Genomic DNA, 18,521 nt, shown 5'->3' on the forward strand with positions numbered 1-18,521 from the left:
GTTCAAATTCTTGCTGTACTTTTGGGGACTGAAACTTTTCTGATAGAGTAAAAATTATTTTGTCTAAATCCTGCTCTATCTCAAATGGGGAAATAGCAATTTATTCATTTAATTTAAGAAGCCCCAAAGCTGGGCTAGAGAGATGGCTCAGCGGTTAAGAGCACTGACTGCTCTTCCAGAGGTACTGAGTTTGATTCCCAGCAACCACATGGTGGCTCACAACCATCTGTAATGGGATCTGATGCCCTCTTCTGGTGTGTCTGAAGACAGCTATCACCATACATACATAAAATAAATAAATCTTTAAAATAAAAATGAAGCCCCAAAGCTGTCTGCTTTAGAGTCTACCATACCATGCTTCTTGATCAATCTAAGACTGAGCCATTCCCTTGAGGTCAGTTGAAGATGATCTATTAGACCATTTCCACTAAGTGTCTTCTGAGTGTAATTCTTCCTTTTTTTCCTAGTTAATGTTACTCTATGAGATAATGTTATTGTCAATGTTACTCTGTCAGTGCTCATCTTTTTCTGTTAGCAGATTTCTACATCAAGGCAGTAAACATTAGCCAAATTACTAAGCAATGATTTTTCCTTTAAATTTATAAGAGTACACTGTAGCTATCTTCAGACACCAGAAAAGGGCATCGGATCCCATTACAGATGGTTGTGAGTTACCATGTAGCTGCTGGGATTTGAACTCAGGACCTCTGGAAGAGCAGTCAGTGCTCTTAACCACTGAGCCATCTCTCCAACCAAGCAATGACTTTTAACAGAATATTCTCTTACTAAAAAATTAGTTTCAAATTTGTTTACACAAAATTAATAACATTCACAAAGTCTACTTCAGCATTCTACTACATTCGAATACTTCTAAGAGAATTTCCTCCTGAAGTCTCAGTAATTCTTTACAATAACAAGTGCTGCTTTTTCCCCTTTTTACATTACATTTTATATGTGTTATATCTGTATTTGAGTGTGGGCTATGTGTATGTTTGATTCTAGAGTTGGGGTGCACACACGGAAAATGTGTCTTCCCCTCTCTTCACACTATTCCTTCAAAGCAGGGTCTCTTCCTGAACATGGAGCACAGGTTTTTTGGCAAGGCTGGCAGCCAGCAAACCCCAGAGACCCTGTGGTCTCTGTGCCTCTCAACACTAGAGTTACAGGCATGCACTGTACCATGCTGGGCTTGCTTTTGTTACATGGACACTGGGGTCTAAACTCTGGTGCTCATGCTTGCACAGCACGTGCTCTTATTCACTGAGCCATCTCAAGAGAGAGAGAGTGTGTGTGTGTGTGTGTGTGTGTGTGTGTGTGTATGTGTGTGTGTGTGTGTATTTAAGTCAGGTTGTATCCTGAACCCACTGTAGCATATGATTCATGCCAATTCCAAGGTGTTATTTAGACGAGTAAAGATGGGGCTCAGTTGGTAGAACACTTGCCTACCATATATAAAGCCCTGGATTTGATTCACAGCACATCATAAAACCTGCACTCAGGAGACAAAGGCAGGAGGAGGATCAAAAATGTAAGGTCAACTCTGGCTAGACACCAAGTTTAAGAACAGCTTGGGTTATATGAGACTTTCTCTTTTAAAAAACAAAACAAAATTTAGTCCTATGGCAGTTTAAAAAAAACTAAAATTCAGAATTTTAAATTCCACACTTACCTACAATTTGTCCTCGAACTGTATCATTGTCATTTGGCCCCAGTTTGCATAAATCCAACCTCTGATCTATTCAAATAAAAATAAAAAACTAGTATCAGAAATTCTAACATCTATAATCTATGAATGATACTATATTTTCACAAACCATTGAAAAATAGACCTATCTCTAATAATCATTCTAATTATAAAATGTTTAAAATTCTATAACTACATATGTAGCAAATTTAAACAACTCAGCAAGTTCTGACAAATTCAGATTTCAAAATCATAAAGTGCTGGTAAACTACACTGGTGATGGATGGTTCTCTCCAAAGCTTTCAGATCACGTCAGTCTGAACCTTGGCTTACCTTACCTCTCAATAATTGTTGATCCTAAGCAATTTATACCTGATTTCTGGCTTTTCAATATGTAACAGAACCTATCTAATTATTTTTCAAGGATTAAATCAGATTATTATATACAACTCTCAGTATTGTATGTGGTACTTAAGTGCTGAATAATGTCAGCTCTTATTTTATATATGTCTATGTATGTATACACACATACACACATATAAACATACATACACACATACATACATGCATGCATGCATTCAAAAGAACACAAAGTAAGTATCAAGCCAAGGAGTGCCAGGTGATGGTGGTACATGCCAGCCTGGTCTACAGAGCAAGTTCCAGGACAACCATGGCTAAAGAGAGAAAACCCTGTCTTTAAAAATGAGAAGAAGAAAAGGAGGAGGATGAGGAAGGGGAGGGGGGGGAGAAGGGGAGAAGAGAAGAAGCTGAAGAGACAAAACTTGTAAGCTGTAGACTTGAGGTAACAATCATTTTGGTAATAGTTCTTTCAGATGCCTCATCTGTAAAATCAATACAACACTGGTGTGCTTCCGAAGTTATAAGGCACAGTGTCCTCACAGCATGTTGGCTGGGTTTATAAATTACATCTTCCTGTTGAACTGAGCAGTGCAACAGTTTCTATCCACAAGTAGATTCTTTCTTTCTTTCTTTCTTTCTTTCTTTCTTTCTTCCTTCCTTCCTTCCTTCCTTTCTTTCTCTCTTTCTCTTTCTCTCTTTCTTTATTATATGTAAGTACACTGTAGCTGTCTTCAGACAGCACCAGAAGAGGGCATCAGATCTCATTATGGGTGGTGGTGAGCCACCATGTGGTTGCTGGGATTTGAACTTCGGACCTTCGGAAGAGCAGTCGGGTGCTCTTACCTACTGAGCCATCTCACCAGCCCCCACAAGTAGATTCTTGTTGGCCCAGCTCTCTCCTACTGTTCATCACCTGCCAACCTGGGAGCTAAGACTTTCTCAGCGGCTTAGGCTTAAGCTCCTGATTCAGAACCTCAGTCCTCTCCCTGTTCTGTAACAGGTCAATACTTATACGTCTCAGTGTACATCTCTTAATAGAGCAAAGCTAAACTTATAGCGGTTTTGTTTACTAATTTCCTTAGATAAAATTCATGTGGGTTCCTTTATTAGCTTAGCCATTCATGACAAAACTGATTTATTTTAATATTAAAAATTTCTACAGAAAAATACAAACACAACATCTGCTGAAAGGTATTTCCAACTATATCCCAATGGCAAGATACCCCTGTCAGGTCCAAAAGTAACAGGACAAATGGCTAACTGTGGTGCCTATTAGCATACCAAAGCACATGCTGGCCTTCGGGCTCTCTAAGCATAGCATGTTCTTGTCACACAATCGATGCTGGCACTCTGATTCTTCCCAGCTCTTTGCATCCCATCCTCTACCCTAAATTTCTCCAGCTTGTGGGCTTCCCTTCCCCCAGCTCCTCCTTCCTATATATTCCATTACCATTCCAGCCAAGGCTCTCTTTCCCCTCTGTCTTCCTGTCTTAGTGACACGCTACTCTTGCCCACCACACCCTTTTCTCCTCTCATGGCCCACTTTAATCTGCTGGACATGCTTAGTCTACTACTTTCTCTTCCTACTCTGGACTCTTCCAGATGCCTCTGACTGTACTTTCCCTCATACCTACAATAAAAACCTTCCCAGCTAGGTGTTAGTAGCACATGCCTTGGTCCCAGTACTGAGGCAGAGGCAGGTAGATCTCTGAGTTTGAGGCCAGCCTGGTCTACAGAGGTAGTTCTAGGACAGCCAGGTCTGTTATACAAAGAAACTCTGACTCAAAACCAAACAAACAAACAAACAAACAAACAAAACACCAAACCTTTCCTTCAATCATACCTTAGAGCAGTCATGTCCTCACTTTATATTGTCCCAGAGTTACATGAAACGGACATGGTAAGTCAATTCACCAATCGACTACAGAAACCATTTCTAATGCCTCTGCTTTCTAATATGCAGGATGGTGAGAAAGAGATTATAATCAAGTAGTCAGGAAAACTATTTTACTCTCAAATGTCTTTTTTTTACTGGTCCCAAATGCCTAAATAAAAATTTATTTCTATTTTTAAAAAATCCGCCAAAACTAGGTGCTAAAAAAAAAAAATGTTTAAAGCATGTATATTGGTTCCTTCCTTGGTTCGTTCGTTCCTTCCTTCCTTCCTTCCTTCCTTCCTTCCTTCCTTTCTTTCTTCTTTTGGTTTTTCGAGACAGGGTTTCTCTGTATAGCCCTGGCTGTCCTGGAACTCACTCTGTAGACCAGGCTGGCCTCGAACTCAGAAATCCGCCTGCCTCTGCCTCCCGAGTGCTGGGATTAAAGGTGTGCACCACCACCGCTCGGCTTGTTTTGTTTTTTGAGGCAGTACCTTTCTTTCTAACTTTCTGGATAGCAATCACTTTTATCTTCCCTACCCCTCTCTCTTATTAGTAAATCTTGCTCTTCTACAATCACATACATGTATGTGACATACTCTGGCCACTCTCTCCTCCTGTTTCCTTCCCAACTCTACCACTCACTCCTCCTCTCTTCCCTAGAAATCTCTTTTGCCTATTGACCAACTTTATGGTTTAGTTTTGCCTTGTTGACTTTTAAGTGTTTCACATAGTTTACGGCTGTCTGGTAACTCCAAGTTTGGAGCTTCTCATGAGAGTCTAGAGGTTTTACCACTGTACATGACTGGGTCCCACTCTCCCTTCTCTCTCAGGTCCTCTTACTTGCCAAACAGATCAGCACTGGGTGTTAAGCCTAGGAATCTCTTCTCCTTGCACAACTGAATGTTAGGAAGGCTGGACCTCTGGACTTCCAGTGCCAATGTTCACAGCTAGTGTGAATTCACGGTTCCTATGGCCATGTTGTGCTTAGCAGATAGCATTTTGGAGGCCCTCTCCCCATCCTGTGCCTTACACATTTATTTCACTTCTCTTCCTCAATGTTTCTTGAATCCTAAATGGATGGTGCAAATATCTTGTCTAGAGGTCAAGACTCCACCATCCTTTATTCTCAGTATCTTGTTCTGCCATGGGCCTTTGCATTTAACTCTTAACTCCATAAGGTGAGCTGCCTTTATCTGGTCTAAGACAAGCCCCAAATGTAAATCACTTCTGAATAGTGTAAATTATTGGGCACTCAAGCATCCTCTCTGATTCACCTTTAGAATCACATTCTTAAAATGTTTCATTTCTGAATAAAAAATTTGATTTAAGTATTTAGTATGTGCTAGGGAGTAGAGAGGGGGAGGAGGAGAGAGCGAGCTACCTTTGCCAGATGGTTGACCTACCAAACCATTTTGCCAGCCCAAAATGTTTCAATTTTTGTGTCCAATAAATAAATATAGGCCAGGAATTTTTACTAGTGTTTTAGATATACATGGGAACTTAAGTTTTGGACACCTACTACATAAAAATTCTCATACATATTTTCTAACTAAAAAAAAAATTTTTACTCACAACCAGTGTCCTTGAGGCGGTTGATGGCATTGGAAAGAAGACGAACACAACCAAGAAATCCAGCACCTTGCTTCTTATGGATCTTCTTATGATTCCATACGCTGATCGTAACTGAATCAGACTTTCCGATATACCTAAAAGGCAAAACAGCTACATGAATAACTTGGTAATTATAAATAGTATACAATTTAATTTTTTTAATATCCTAGCATCCTAAATATATTTCAGAATATGGCTAAAAGCAGCAAACTATGTTTTGAATTCAATAAATCCAAAGTACCGAACTTAAAACTTTAAAAACATTTAAAATAATTTTTAATATAATCCCTTTTTTTCCAATCTCATGTTGGGTAAAAACTTTAAAAACGAAAAAGCTATTTTAGGGTTTGGGAATGTCATTCAGAGACTTAGTTTACCTTCAAGAGGCACTGTCAAGGCTGATAGACCAAAAATCTGACCTACCTGTTACATTTTTAATGCTGCAGAACAAAGCTGTTTGTAACGCTTTTCCCCTGCTTCTTCCCTATATGCAGGCCTTGAGCGAGCAGGACTCTTGTAGATTTCACTTCACTGCCTGCAGACAAGCAGAGCAGGGAAAAGCGTTACTAGACTTGTCTGTGCATATGCCTGCAAGTATATAAAAGCTCTATCACGGCCAATTATTAACATGGCATCAAGTCATGCAAAAACATGGTTATAACATAATCACGTGATCAGAACCTAACTTTATTTCAGTGATTCTAAGAGGTCACATTTTTGGTCCAGCAACCTTGATCTTATACTATCACTCAATAAAATAAAAACAAGGAACGTGGAAGATGCGCTTAAGCCCTGGATCCAGTGTGTCTAAAAGTGGTCACCCTGACATTCTTTCGATACAAGTCAATACATTTGCTTTATAAAAACTAAGGGTTTTTTCTCCCTTTGTTTTGTTGCTTTGAGTGATGGTCTAATGCAGCCCAGGCTGGCCTTGAACTCACTATGTGATCTTGCTCTCACCTACCAAGTGCTGGGATTATAGGGATGTGTTACTATATCTAGTTTTAGGTAATGCTGGGATCAAACCCAGGGCTCTCTCTATACATGCTTAGCAAATACTCTACATGCCTAGGCCTGTTTTGTTATTGTTTGTTTAGACCAGATTGCCTTCCTCCTGCATCTCTGCTTTAAGTGGTGGATTACAGGTGTGGGCCATCAAACCTGGCTCTAAAATGAAGCTAGTTTCTATTGAGTCTACTGCTTACAAATGAGATGTTCTAAACTGTCATAGAGTAGACATACATCAATTTTCAAAAACATCTACCAGATACATACTGGTAAGTAACTACTTCATGTTATACCACATAGTAACAAGTAATACCACACACACACACACACACACACACACACACACACACACACACACACACACACGAGTTTCCTAACTGGTTTGCAGCTATTCTAAAATAGTGACTCTTGAGGCCTCAGTAGTCCACTACTACTCAGTAGCCTGAGGAACTCTTTTTTTTTTTTTAAAGATGTATTTATTTATTTTATGTAAATACACTGTAGCTGCCTTCAGACACTCCAGAAGAGGGAGTCAGATCTCATTACGGGTGGTTGCTGGGATTTGAACTTTGGACCTTCGGAAGAGTAGTCGGGTGCTCTTACCCACTGAGCCATCTCACCAGCCCGCCTAAGGAACTCTTATCTATTTAGTACATGTACCAACATATCCTTTATGTTTACTATAATACAAAAAGATCTGAAATTCTTAACTGTAATAATTTTCTAGTTAGAAGCCTTTTGAAAATAACTTTAAGCACTTACGTTTTACAAGTCAAAAACATTCTGTCAAAATATTTCAAGGTCAGAAACTAAGTAGAAATTGCATTTAGGCAGTCTCTGTTTTCATTTTAAAGAAAAGTTATATATTTAAAACACATGGCTTGAAAAAACATGAATTCTTTTAAACCTGTAAGCTAAACACTTTTTGTTGGTGGTGGTGTTTTTAAGAAAGAGTCTTGCTATGTTGTCCATTCAGGGGCTGAGAACGTAACAACCCTCCTGAATAGGCAGCACTATAGGCACCACTGCACTCTACTTTTAGAAATCTCTATTTTAGAGAACCTCAACTTCTCCAACAAGTACAAAATTTAAAAACAAAATTTAAGAGGGTCTAACATAAGGAATATCTCCATAAGGGAACATAATATTATCATGTAGAATACAGTATTATATATGCAGTCAAGATTTTGGCTAAAGTATAATTGTTATCCTTTCTAGGCCTACCCAATGTAACGAAAAGATTTAACAAAATGATCTCAACTGTTACTCTGATCTTGTCCCCTCCACATCTAAGATAGACCTCCCTAGGTAGCCAGTTAATACTAACTAAAAAATAAGTTTCATCGAGCACATGAAAAGATGTCCAACATCACTAGTCTTCAAGAAAAGGTAAATTGAATCTATCAAGAAATATGGCTGTAACTTTTTCAAAATATGTTTTCCTTCTTTTAACTCTGTGTGTGTGTGTGTGTGTGTGTGTGCGTGTGTGTGTAAGTCAGGTGCACATGCCTACCTGCCTGTCTTGTTCAACAATAATTCAAAGCACTTTTCCACTGGGTTTAGCTCCTCTTTTATAGATGTCAAATCATAAGGCTGAGCCCGTATATTGGCAGGCCTGCAATCCTAGCTATTTAGAAGGGAAGGAAGATTCCAAGTTCAAGGTCTGTCTGAGCAACTTAGTAAGACAAACCTCAGATAAAATACATAGAAGTGAAAAAGGACATGAGGGTATAGTTCAGTGATAGAGTGCTTGCCTACCATGTTTAAGACCCAAGGCTCAATATTTAGCACTATTTTGAAAAACAAAAAGGAAAAAAGAAACTATATTGTATACAAACTGAAAGCATTTTCCATGATTCTTTTAAGAGATTATATTACATTAATTCTGCATTTCATTTCAAATTAATCATTTATACCTACAGGTCATAATGCTGATTCCACTTTGGATCAAGTGTGTTCTTCACAGTATCTGTAGAATGGCACTGCCCAGAACCATCAACTACCACCTTAGCAAATGGATCAGGAAGACCTGTGGGGAAAAGGGAAGTACTTTAAACTAAAAAAATAATTTGACATGTAAGAGAAAAGATTAATTACATGAGGATTATTATTTGCTATAAAAGATTTTTCCATTCCAACATTCAAACACACAGATTCATACACACAGAGGGTGAGGGGCTATTTTAAGCAAACATTGAGGTCACTTCCACAGCTGATATTAAACTGTATGTTTTTTTCTTGTTCCCAACTTGGAGCATTCTGTTAAACACTACCATGGTCTAGATGGTACCTGGGTACTTGAGGATTGTAAGCAGCCATTAAATTCTGAGAAGGTGAATGCTCAAACATCCCCACTCTTTCCTTTGACACAACTGTCTTAGTAGCTCATTTAAAGGGCTTGTTAAACATAGTTGTCACACAGAACATTAATTTCCAAAAAGTCAAACTGCTTAAAAACTGCTACCAAGTAATAAGAGACACCACAAAGGAAAAAATGAAAATAGCAAACACAGGAAAGGAAATCAACAGTAAGGAAATGCTTGGCTATCTGACTAAAACAGCAAACACAATGGGAATTATTCAAAATGCTTTGTCCTAAATGTTTACAATATCCTCTAAGGGAAATGAGTGTTGTTATCTCTATTTTACAAATGAAGGAAAAAAGATTAAATGTCAAATCATAACTAGCTCAATGTACACATAGTAGTGAGAAGTATGAACAAAGTCTAAAGCAGCAGTTCTCAATCTGTGAGTTGCAACCCCTTCGGGGGAATCAAAGGACCCTTTCACAGGGGTTGACTAAAACCATCAGAAAACAAGGTACTTACACTGTGATGTATAAGGGCAGCAACATTATAGTCATGAAGTAATAATAAAATAATTTTATGGTTGGAGGTCACAACAACATGAGGAACTGTATTAAAGGGGTTGCAACTATTCTATATTATATTATATTATATTATATATTTGGATCTGGAGAATACTCCAATGGCTATGTTAGATTGGTCCTTACTACAGCAATACCCAGAGGTAGTTGGGAAGGGACTGGTTTATGAGGACCCTGACCTTATCGAGAGTAACCACTGATGCATTCATGATGGTCTATTCTGGGAGGTAATGAGACCCTGCTGAAGGAACTGAGTCCTTGAGGTATAGCTCTGGTGCTGTATCTCATTGTCCTACTCCGTCTCCTCCCTGTCATCTCTGCTCTCCAGCCATGGTGAAGTGAGCAGCTTTACCGTGTCCTCCCTGCCACGTGGTCTGCCTTATCACAGGCCCACATGAACTGAGCCAGTTAGGCATGAGCTGAAAACCTCTACAACCATGAGCTACAAAACCAAAACCAAACAAAAAGAACGCCCCCAAAACCAAAACTCCAGTTCCTCCTTTAAGTTGATTCTTTGAAATATTTTGTCAGTGATGAAAAACAGAAACGCCACCCATTTACTATTTGTTCAAGAGAAAAGCTTATGAAGCCAGAAGACAGCCTGATTTGAACAGGGAGAAAGAACAATGGATGCAGAGCACACACAGGTACGAAAGAGCAGCAGAGCTCTGACCTTCACATGTATCATGACACATGACACATACACCACCTTAAAATGGACTTTAATCACTGAACACAATTTAAATTATAACCAAAAAGTTAACTATATTTACTATTAATAATTATAATTAATAATCATCAAAGTACTAGAGAGATGCATCAGCAGTTAAAAGCAATTGTTAGTCACTTTCTAACACTGATAATGGTTTACAACTGTCCACAAATACACATCTAGGAAACCAGCACCCTCTCCTAGCCTCCAGTGGCACCAGGGATGCAGGCCCTACACTTACATGTAAGCAAAACACTCATGCACTTAAAATTAAAATAATAAATAAATCTTTTCTTTTTAGATCTCTACTCTGATCAGGAAACATAGTCAATAGTAGAAAAAGTTTAAGATCTACTGTCTTCCTCTCAGATAAATGTGGGTAGACAAAACTTTTAAACAGGTCAAAGACACCCTGAAGTGCAGGTATCTGGAACATTAGTCACGGTGAGCCTCAAGTCACTGCCATCCTTGGCTGGCTCCTCTGGAAGGGAGGCCTGGGCTAACTGTGGTTGCTTCCCTTTCTAGTATGCCAGGTAGCTTCCATTTTGAGTTTTAAAAATAATTATGTTGCCTCTAAACCTTATGCCTGAAGCAAGCTCACACTCTTATCTTCACAGTTTTTACTGCCTACACCAATGAACTAGGATTTCTTTCTTTCACCTACTATTCAAGCACAAAAAGACTCTACAAGGAGTCACTGTCAGTTCTTGGAGACTTACAAAGAGTGACTTCTGAGGACACTGAGACAAGACTATCTGGTCATTTTATGAGAGAAGCTGTGAATGGGGCTCTGGGGAAAGGGAAAGAATCTGAAAAGGAAAGAAAACTAAAAAATAAAACTGAAGATTTTATCTTCAAAATGTGAGCAAATGTCTTAAAAGCAAGTGTCAGCTTTGTCCTGGTTGGCACCACATCCAAGCCTCCCTGCCCCCCTGCAGCTTCACCCACACAAATCACAAAGTCCCATCTTACCACGGCCTTTAGGTTACTAATGACAGGGAAGTATAATTAAGGAGCAGCCCAGGAGAATAAAATTGGTGTTAGCAGATACAACTGGGGAGTTCCACGGCCCTTGAGCCCTCCTCTCCTGTGAAATGTTTGTGGGGTAAACAGAATATGGCACAGAAGTGGAAGGCTGCCCTCCTCTACTTAAAGTTATCCTATTCCACACTTACCCATATAAACACAAAGTTAACATAAACATTCATAACTAGAGTTTTATACAATTACGTTCTTTAAACTTAAAATCAAGTCTACTGTAGAAAGATAGAAATTAATAAATGAAATTAATTATGGACTTAAAATGTGTCAAAAATGATTCCTTTTTTAAAATATTATTGTTATATATGTGAGTGTTTTGTCTGCACATATGCCTGTGCACCACTTTCATGAAGTGCCTTCAGAGGTCAGAAAGGGGGTCGGATCCCCTGGAACTGGAGTTACAATGGTAGTGAGCCTCCATGTGGGTGTGGAGAATCAAACCTGGGGCCTCTGGATAAGCAGCCAGTGTTCTCAATTGCTCAGCCATCTCTCCAGCCCTGAGAATTTCTATCCCTTTTAACCAACCTGAAAATATTACCTAACATCATATGAAATACCCAACATGCTGTTTTTTGTAAGCTGACAGAACTTAGATTTAAAATCTAATAAAAGTTTGTTTGCTTGTTTGTTTGTTTTTAATTTATTTATTTAATGCATGAGTGCTCTGATCCACAGTCCAGAAGAGGGCATCAGATCCCCTTATAGATGGTAGTGAGCCATCATGTGGTTGTTGGGAATTGAACTCAGGACCTCTGGAAGAGCAGCTAGTGCTCTTCTTAACCTCTGAGTCAGGTCACCAGCCCATAAAAGTTATTTCTAATTTCAAATATTTTACATGTAAAATTTTTGGCTGAAGGTTTTTATTTACAATCTTTTGACTGTTAATGGATAATTTAAAGCTAATGTAAAGTATGAAATTATACGGTTACAATTCACACTATCAATCTGCTGGCAGAGACTACACAGAATGCTCAAGAACTCAAGGCCAGATGGGGTTACATGAAACTCTACCTCAAAACAACAAAAAACACAAAGTGAGGAAGAGGGAAAGAGATTATAGATTGAGATTTTTAGTAAATATAAGGAAATGTCCCAATCCGCCCTCACAAAACTTAATCCTAAATGAAACTACAAAACTTCCACAACTTCTGGGCATTGTTAATGCCTGTAATTCTGACACTCAGAAGACAGAATCAGAAGGACTGTATGTTCAAGGCCAGCTTAGGCCATACAGCAAAACCCTGTCCCAAAACAAAACAAACAACTACATCCAATTGGCAAATAGACTACAGTGCAGTCAACCCCTTCTCTGGAGGTCTCTTTCCTACAACCCTGGAAACTCAACAAGCAGGCTCAACTCTCTCCCTCCCAATGAATCCTGAATGCGTGAGTGAATTTTCCTTAAAATGTTAAAGTAAAAGCATATTACATTTTTTTCTTCAACCTTTCCAGAAGCATTTCTAACACTTGCACCTGTACACACATTTGTGTGAATTATGAGTGAAGAGAGGACAAGGCAAACCCCAGAGCCCTCTTGAGACGTGTGAGGCAACGACCTGAACTATAGAATTCATAGACAGTCTGCCTCCAGATCCCTAAACCAGGCAGTTCTAACAATTAAGTTCTCTCCCAAACCTACACAGTATAGACAAGATTTGTATTAAAGTTCATTTACTTACGGAAAAAATCCTTTTTCACCAAGTTTTTTGCACAGAGTACTGTAAAAAAAAAACAAAAACAAATACATGGGAAAATTAAATTAAAATAGTAAGACTGCATTGCTTCACCTTTAAACATTTAAATGTTTAAAAATATTAAATGAATTTTATATGCCAAATGTGGATAATTAAGCCCTAATCACCCCTAACTACAGTGAGGTATGAAATACGATCATAAACTACAGAAGAAGCTAAGTAACTTTCATCTTTTCATAAATCAATGGCTGTAACCTTAGCAATGATTAACAGTAACAGCAGAGGAACAAGATTACAAATCTGATCATTTTAATCAGGGCCTAATTCTATCTTCCATCAAGATCTATTCTTAGTGGAGAAATTTTTCATAAAGGACTAGAGAGATGGCTTAGCAGTTGAGAACAGTTGCACCTTCAGAGGATCACAGTTCAGAGGCCAGCACCCAGATTAGACTGCTCATAACTGCAACTCCAGTCACAAGGGATCCATGCACGCTCCATCTCGTGGATGCTCACTCTTGTGTTCTCTCTCTCTCTCTCTCTCTCTCTCTCTCTCATGCACACAGTAGAGGGGAATAAAAATGAATTAAAATTAAAATAAAAGAATAAAAGATCTATTTTTGGCTTGGGGGGGGGCGTCATTTCAAGACAGAGTTTCTCTTTGTAATCCTGGCTGTCCTGGAACTTGTTCTATAGTCCAGGCTGGCCTCACATTCACAGAGATATGCCTACTTCTGCCTCCTGAGTGCTGAGACTAAAGGAATGTGCCACCACTGCCCAGCTAAAAGGTTTTTTGTTTATTTGTTTTTGACTTGGAAGGAACCCAGTGGTGATGAGAAAATGGCTCTTAGAAGAAGATACATAAATTCAGGTTGGCATATCTACTTAAGGATGAAACAACTTTCTACAGACGACCATAAGTAAAAGTTTCCTGACAATGCAATATTTAAAAACTAACATTCTGTGCTCTTAAATCTGCCTTACAGGAGAGATCTGCCTTCCCCTAAATCATCAACAGTTCAGTGACAAGATCCTTTTAACCACTGAGCCATCGCTCCAGCGTTCATAAACTTATTTAATTCAAACTTAACAAGCAAAGAGAAAATTACAAATTTCCATATACTTATAATTAAATATATAAGATGAATATAATGTTTGACTAATTTCTGCATACTTCTCTGTCTTTGGGATTTATTACAATTATTGATGCTTGGCATATAAAATTCATTTAATATAAATTTAAGAAGCCTAACTAATCACTTTTGAATAAATTAAACAAACGCTATCAGTATAGGAATAAAGATATTAACAATCAAAAGACCTTATGTTCCCCTCAGTCCACATCTTAGAACAAAAAATGTATTTGTGGATTTTTGAGGCAAGGTCTCACTAGGTAACCCCAGCTGGCCTATAACTTGTTATATAGACCAAGCTGGCTTTGAACTCACAGGGATGAAAGGTGTGTGTTACCACACCTGGTAGTTTTGTTTATAAAAATAAAAATTCAATCATGAAAACTAAGACCATAACTGAAAGTACTAAATCATAAAATGGATTTAGAAATATTTCCCAGTAACCTTTATCAGTACAAAAACCAAGCCATTAGGATCAACACATAATACAACACATGCACATCTCAAATTATAGTCTTTAACAGTAATAAAGCAATGGTCTTAAACTGCCATTCATGTTATGATTCATGAAGTGAAATGAGCCCAAACCTGACTTCAGAGAAACAGGCTGAGAATTCTCCACCTTCCTGTCATAGACTTAATGTTTTAGTCCCTCTACTCTCCCGTCCGAAATGATTTTTCCACCTGTGCTTTAGATCTCACTTCTAAGATATACTCATGGACTTTGCGAGTCACCACAGACATGCTGTGTCTCTTCTGACTACCCAAGCTTCCCTCCAGTGAATGCAAGGCAAGCCAGGTCCACACAGAGAGCTCCCGGACAGTCAAGGCTAACAGAGAAACCCTTTCTCAAAAAAAAAAAAAAAAAAAAAAAAAAAAGCTGCTCATCTTGATTGACCTTGGAATTCTACATAAACTGCTATGATAATATTTTTCTGTAGAGAGAGCTCATATCTCTAATAGTGTTCTTTGTTTAGCAGAATAATAAAACTCTTCCATCTCAAAAAAAAGGTAAAGCCACTTTTCATATATTCTCTTGGTTCTTTGTCATTTATTCTATAGTTCTGATAACATTTAAACCCTTTCAAACTCAGTTCTACAAAATTTAAGTATGCTCCCAAGTAAATCACTCCTCCTCTGTCCCCCCAGACCTCCATCCCCACCAACTATTTCTTACCAGTTTACAGTAAGTAAGGCTGGGTATAGTTTAGAAGTGGAGTGCTTGCTAGCATACACAAGATCCTAGGTCTACTCCCCTGACCAGAAGAGAGGAAGCAGCTGAAGAGGGTGGAAATTTTCAACCAACATCAGCTCCATGAAAACCTCTTGGATATCCTCATCTGTCTATTCTTCAGCTAATTCAGTCCCAGCAATTACTACAGCCTTATGACTGGGTCACTATCTCAAGCCTCACCAGCTCCCAGGCCAACACAGGACCCACAGTGATCTTTCCAAATCCCTGATTACATCCTCTTACTCTCCTTTTCTATCCTTAAAGGCCTTCCAAATGAAACTTATTTTCTCCTCAAAGCCACAGCTAGTGCTTATCTATCTCCATGACTTCATTTCTCATCACCACAATTCCCATCTAAGTTCCCTAGTCTAAGATCTGCCATACTGTGCCTAATATGCTCCACCGCTCACCGCTCACCTCTCACCATAGACTTCCCATCCCTCTTTCCACCCAGATCATCTATCTCAAGTTTCTTCACCTACTCATTTTTGCAAACTCACAAGGGAAGAAGGCTTTTTAGAACAAGTTTCTTTCAACTCTCTCCTTTTCTCAGAAGCCTATCTTTACCATGAAGAATTATCACACTGTACTATAAATGTTTACATTTACAATGTGACTACACAGGTTGCAAACACCACACTGCATGAATTATACATTCTCCCTCATTTCTTAGTATCCCCACCATTAAGTATACATTGTACCTGGCATCTGAACAGCATTCAATAGACAATGGTGAATTAATGAAACATTTCAACGTACTCTAAAACTTCACTAAAATGCTGATTTTGTTAAATAATAAAACACCTATTACAAATCCTCACACATAATCCTGATTTTGGCCTACAAAAAAACCCAATCTTTTTAATCATTTCTCTTTGTTTGAAACTTATCAGATCACATTTAACATTTTTTTTAAAGTTTATAAGATATTAAGGGTATGAAAGTAATTTTCAAAAAGTTCTTAAAACTCAAGAGCTGTAGAGAGATTGCTCTGCAGTTAAGAGCACCTGCTGCTCCTGCAAAGGACCCAGGTTCAACTCTCAGAGCCCACATAGCAGCTCACAACCACCTGTACAGGGACCCAATGTGCTGTCCACATAGCAGCTCACAACCACCTGTACAGGGACCCAATGTGCTGTCTGGCTTCCACACAAACCAGGGCACATGCATGGTGCAGCAACATACATTCAGGGAAAACATTCATACACATAAAATAAAAATAAAAAATTATACTGAAAACTCAAGAGCAAAAACTGGATACATTCTAAATTCATGAAGAAAATAATTTAATCCATAACCTTCAGGAAAGTCAGCCATGCTGATATATACCCGTAATCTCAGCACCTGAGACTGTTGGGGAAGAGAAGACAGACACACACACACATACACACAGCTGAGAGGAAGGGATGAAAGAAGGGAAAGAGAAAAAATAAAAAGAAGAAATAAGGGCTGGTGAGATGGCTCAGCAGTTAAGAGCGCCGACTGCTCTTCCAAAGGTCCTGAGTTCAAATCCCAGCAACCACGTGGCAGCTCACAACCATTCGTAACAAAATCTGATGCTCTCTTCTGGGGTGTCTGAAGACAGCTACGATGTACTTACATATAATAAATAAATAAATATTTTTAAAAAAAGAAAAAGAAGAAAAAAAATAAGATTTAAAGCAAAAAATATCGGAACTGGTCAAATATCAGAACTGGTGTGTGTGTGTGTGTGTGTGTGTGTGAGAGAGAGAGAGAGAGAGAGAGAGAGAGAGAGAGAGAGATTGATTCATCCATCCATCCTGTGTGAGACCTGCAGCTGATGTAGATATTTACCTCACTCTCCTATGTTTGGTGAACAGGGAGCACACTGTCTTGGCTAGACTAGCTGACACCAGTAAACTCTAGTGATTCTAACCTCCCCCAAACTAAGATTACAGGTTAGTGTGCTGTGCCAGTCTTTTTACACAGGTGCAAATGATCCAAACTCAGGTTATCATGCTTGCATAAGCAAGTACTTTACCAACTTTAGCCATGTCCCGAGCCCCAGACTACTATTCCTAGCACTAAATCTCATCAGCTCCAAACAGATTTAAAAACAAATGTTTTTAAATTTTATTTGTGTAAGTGTGTCCCTGTATGAGTTTATGGCATCTCATGTGTAGGTGTCCATGAAAGCCGGAAGAATGTTGGATATCTTGGAGCTAGTTACAGGCAAGTGTAGGCCACCAAAAGTGGGCACTAGGAACTAAACTCAGGTCCTCAGCCTTAGCAGGATCCACTATTAACAGATGAGCATCTCTCCAGCTCCTCCAACCAATTCTTGTGGAAGCAGTTTTTACATATATTGTTTAATGCTCTCAAAGCAACACCTTATATTTGTAATTTTGAGGATTATCAATATATGATCTAAAAAAAGGAAAAATTTTATTCACTTGCATAAATAATCTTCATATACTCTAGTCTTCACTGTACTGCTCTATTTCTTGGAAATCTACTTCAGAGATTAGAACCACAGCTCTCTGCTCTTTTTTCCCATCCTCAGTATCAATTATGGAAATTATACTCCATAAATCTTCAAAGAATTTATTAATTTCAGTATGACAAGCTCCTGAGTATGCCACTGTAACAAACCTTCCCCTCAGGAGGTACGTATCAAAGGCTTCTGAAAAATGTATATCTAGTGTGTGTGTGTATATGTATATATATATATTAAATCTCATTTTTTTGTAACAGAAACTATAAGCAAGATTGCTTCATTGTTTTCTAAGTGTTTCTTAAGAGAGACACATGTATATACAATGTTACGAGTAAAACAGCAGGAGAGCGCACTTGTAAACTAAGTGTGCCACATGCAGCAAAGGGTGAGGAGGTCAGACTTTCTCCTGTCCACCCAGCTGTACCTCAACCCTTTTAACATTTAGTAAGTTTCTTATTGGAATTACTATATGCAGAAAGAAAGAAATGCTTATTGATTAAATTTTCACTAAATTTTATTATCACATTATACTAACTTCAGATATTAACCAATTATGTGCTAATTTTGATCAGTGACAACTACAAATGTAGCATTTTAATAATACAGCACTACTACTATACAGTCTATTAGGGACAATGTCTTCAATAAACTAGAGACACATAGATTTTCTGCTATGCTACTTTGATCTTAATATTCATCTCGAATTCCTCCAAGCATTTTGTATTCTTTTTTAAGATTTATTTTATGGCTGGGTGTGGTGGTGCACGCCTTTGATCCCATCACTGGGGGTAGGGGGGCAGAGGTAGGTGGATTTCTGAGTTCGA

At 38.5% G+C, this 18,521-nt stretch overlaps 1 protein-coding gene across 4 annotated transcripts in view; it reads right to left on the minus strand.

Annotated features, from left to right (window-relative positions):
* The window catches only part of Smurf2 (SMAD specific E3 ubiquitin protein ligase 2), a 100,687-nt gene that overhangs the window by 42,982 nt on the left and 39,184 nt on the right, over window positions 1–18,521 (minus strand). For 2 of the 4 annotated variants that reach the window (XR_001780039.2, NM_025481.3), the window contains exons 2-5: window positions 12,859–12,897; window positions 8,460–8,568; window positions 5,493–5,626; window positions 1,670–1,735 (exon numbers count right to left, since the gene is read on the minus strand). Coding sequence is in view for 2 of the 4 variants with exons in the window: in NM_025481.3 (NP_079757.2) it covers window positions 1,670–1,735; window positions 5,493–5,626; window positions 8,460–8,568; window positions 12,859–12,897 (348 nt within the window). In the remaining 2 variants the exon portion in view is untranslated. Of the gene's footprint in view, window positions 1–1,669; window positions 1,736–5,492; window positions 5,627–5,954; window positions 6,067–8,459; window positions 8,569–12,858; window positions 12,898–18,521 lie in introns of all 4 variants that reach the window. The other 2 variants (NM_001362894.1, XM_006533936.4) reach the window with 2 other exon arrangements.

The sequence above is a fragment of the Mus musculus genome, chromosome 11 (assembly GCF_000001635.26).
Source record: "Mus musculus strain C57BL/6J chromosome 11, GRCm38.p6 C57BL/6J".
Lineage (NCBI taxonomy): Eukaryota > Metazoa > Chordata > Mammalia > Rodentia > Muridae > Mus > Mus musculus.